The following is a 2,546-nucleotide window of genomic DNA, read 5'->3' as shown; positions in this document are numbered from 1 at the left end:
CAAGGTGTCTACTCTGCAGCTGGATTTTTTTTTTCTTCAAGATATTATTTAGTTTTCAATTTTAATAACAAGGTAAAAAAATTAAAATGCATCTTGTCGCCAACAGGAGAAGTTTGTTCAAGAGTTTTTGCTGGACGCTCGTTAAAGAGCCGCCCACCTGGAAGATTCAACACAAACAGACAAGGATCTGTTTGGATTTAGTTATCAAAGATTTAAGTTCCTGTGAAGTTGGATATTTTTGAATATTTTGTTACTTTAACTTTGCGATGTGGCGTGAAGGCAAACAAATCAGTCCACTCCACCCACTGTTTAGTTTACTGTTTCTCTGAGACATTTCCCTTTGGATGTAGAATCCGTAGGCAGAATCAAGACGACCTCCTTCTATTGAGGTTGGTCTCAGTTTAAAGGAAAAGGTGTCAGGCTGCAGACGTATGATGCACATTTTAACGGACAAATGTGAAAATATTTTCTGTACTCGTTGTATAAGCCACATTTTAACGGACAAATGTGAAAATATTTTCTGTACTCGTTGTATAAGCTACACAATTTTTACAGCCGGACTATAGTTCTACAACAGTGACAACTCAGAACCTCATTTCTGAATCAAACTGCATTAAACTTGTTTCCTCAGAGGACCGGAGCGACCAAAGCCAAACCATCTTGTGCCCAGAAAGTGAAGCCTGTGGTGCCTCCATCAGTCCAGGTCGCAGCACCTGCAGATCCCCTCCCCCCAGTGTCAGAGGAGTCAGCTGACGTGTCCATGAAGGAGGAGGAGGAGCTGTGCCAGGCGTTCTCTGAGGCGCTGCTCACCGTGCAGGACGTGGACGAGCAGGACTCAGACCTGCCGCAGCTCTGCTCAGAATACGTCAAAGATATCTACAGATATCTGCACGTCCTGGAGGTAATTTATTCCCTCCATCAGCCCAACTCTCTGCCCCCCCCCTGCACTGCTCTGTGTGACATCACCGTCCGTCTCCACAGGCGCAGCAGGCTGTACGAGCCAACTACATGCAGGGTTATGAGATCACTGAACGCATGCGAGCTCTTCTGGTGGACTGGCTGGTCCAGGTTCACTCCAGGTTCCAGCTGCTGCAGGAGACTCTGTACCTCACAGTAGCCATCCTGGATCGTTTCCTCCAGGTACCGACCGTCTCAACGCTCTTTTCTCTCTCTGTGTTTGTGAGCTGTGTGAAAACGTTTCCCCGCCGTGCTGCAGGTCCAGCCAGTCTCTCGCAGGAAGCTGCAGCTGGTTGGTGTGACCGCCATGCTGGTGGCCTGTAAATATGAAGAGATGTACGCTCCAGAGGTCGGAGACTTCGCCTACATCACAGACAACGCTTTCACAAAGTCTCAGATTCTGGAGATGGAGCAGCTGGTTCTGAGGACGCTCAACTTTCAGCTGGGACGTCCTCTTCCACTACACTTCCTGAGACGAGCCTCCAAGGTGGCGAATGTGAGTTCAGCCATGAATTTACCACAATATATAATTTAACTAGTAATCAAGGATGTGCAGATGTGGAGCTCCATCAGTCTCTGGGTGTTTTCAGTTTGACCTGGTTACATAAACAGCTGCAGGTTTTCTTATCCTGCAGTATTAAGCTGATCAGTCTTTAGCTTGAACTTTAAATATGTAGACTTCAGTTGCCGTGAACAGACTGTGTGCAAACAGCAGGTTTAAACACCATTCTTTGACTAGAGCAGATTAGTAAAATGTGTGAAGTGTCCACCAGAGTTGTCCAAGGCTTTTCAAGAGAAGGCTAAGACACAGGGTCAAACATGGGGGGACTGCACATGCGCAGTGTAACTTGAGCTGCGATTCTGGAGGGTGACAGTGAATAAGTGCAGACCAGATGTTACTGTGCATGTGCAATCCCCCCATGTTTGATCCCGGTTTCTCAGCCTTCTCTTGAGTAGCCTTGGAGTTGTCAGTGGCCTCCATGTTGTCTGTGTCTCAGTCTGACGTAGAGAAACACACGCTGGCCAAGTATCTGATGGAGCTGACCCTCCTCGACTACGACATGGTGCACTATCGACCCTCTGAGGTCGCTGCTGCTGCGCTGTGTCTCTCCCAGCTGCTGGTCGACGGGCTGCCGTGGGTGAGTTTGCTGGAGTTAAACAAACATGTAGACTTAACGTGTTCAATGTGTGTAATGTTTCTCTTTGCTGCTCTTTAATTGGCCGTCTCGTCTCAGTCTCCCACTCAGCAGCACTACTCCACTTACGACGCGGCCCACCTGAAGCCCATCATGCAGCACATCGCCAAAAATGTGGTGACTGTAAACAGGGGGAAGACAAAGTTCCAGGTGAGTCGATGGACAGGAAACATGTTAAGATGTTGTGTTGAGCACAAACTAAAGTGAGTTTGTTCCTCTGCAGGCCGTCAGGAACAAGTACTCGAGCAGCAAGCTGATGAAGATCAGCCTCATCCCTCAGCTGAAGTCGTCCATCATCACCAACATGGCGGCTCCTCTGCTCAACAATCCTTGAAGCCAGCTTTAAATTTTATCAGTGGACATTTCACTCGCACTTTATTTTAGATTGATCTC

At 47.7% G+C, this 2,546-nt stretch overlaps 1 protein-coding gene across 1 annotated transcript; it reads left to right on the top strand.

The window, feature by feature from the left end:
* The first annotated feature begins 619 nt into the window (after positions 1 to 619).
* LOC126387308 (G2/mitotic-specific cyclin-B2-like) lies at positions 620 to 2,540 on the top strand. Its single transcript, XM_050039842.1, has 6 exons — positions 620 to 901; positions 982 to 1,140; positions 1,217 to 1,453; positions 1,956 to 2,096; positions 2,193 to 2,303; positions 2,377 to 2,540. Exons 1-6 carry the CDS (start codon positions 761 to 763, stop codon positions 2,485 to 2,487), a joined length of 900 nt encoding a protein of 299 aa, XP_049895799.1. The 5' UTR covers positions 620 to 760; the 3' UTR covers positions 2,488 to 2,540.
* The last annotated feature ends 6 nt before the right edge of the window (positions 2,541 to 2,546 follow it).

Source organism: Epinephelus moara, unplaced genomic scaffold, assembly GCF_006386435.1.
Source record: "Epinephelus moara isolate mb unplaced genomic scaffold, YSFRI_EMoa_1.0 scaffold3510, whole genome shotgun sequence".
Taxonomy (NCBI): domain Eukaryota; kingdom Metazoa; phylum Chordata; class Actinopteri; order Perciformes; family Serranidae; genus Epinephelus; species Epinephelus moara.
Note: the sequence above shows the minus strand (reverse complement) of the source record. Positions and strands in the feature narration are given on the sequence as shown.

Coding starts and splice junctions, on each gene's coding strand:
- LOC126387308 (XM_050039842.1), top strand. CDS start 761: ATGAAGGAGGAGGAGGAGCTGTGCCAGGCGTTCTCTGAGGCGCTGCTC. Junction 1,141..1,216: donor TCCTGGATCGTTTCCTCCAG/GTACCGACCGTC, acceptor GCCGTGCTGCAG/GTCCAGCCAGTCTCTCGCAG. Junction 2,304..2,376: donor GGGGGAAGACAAAGTTCCAG/GTGAGTCGATGG, acceptor GTTCCTCTGCAG/GCCGTCAGGAACAAGTACTC.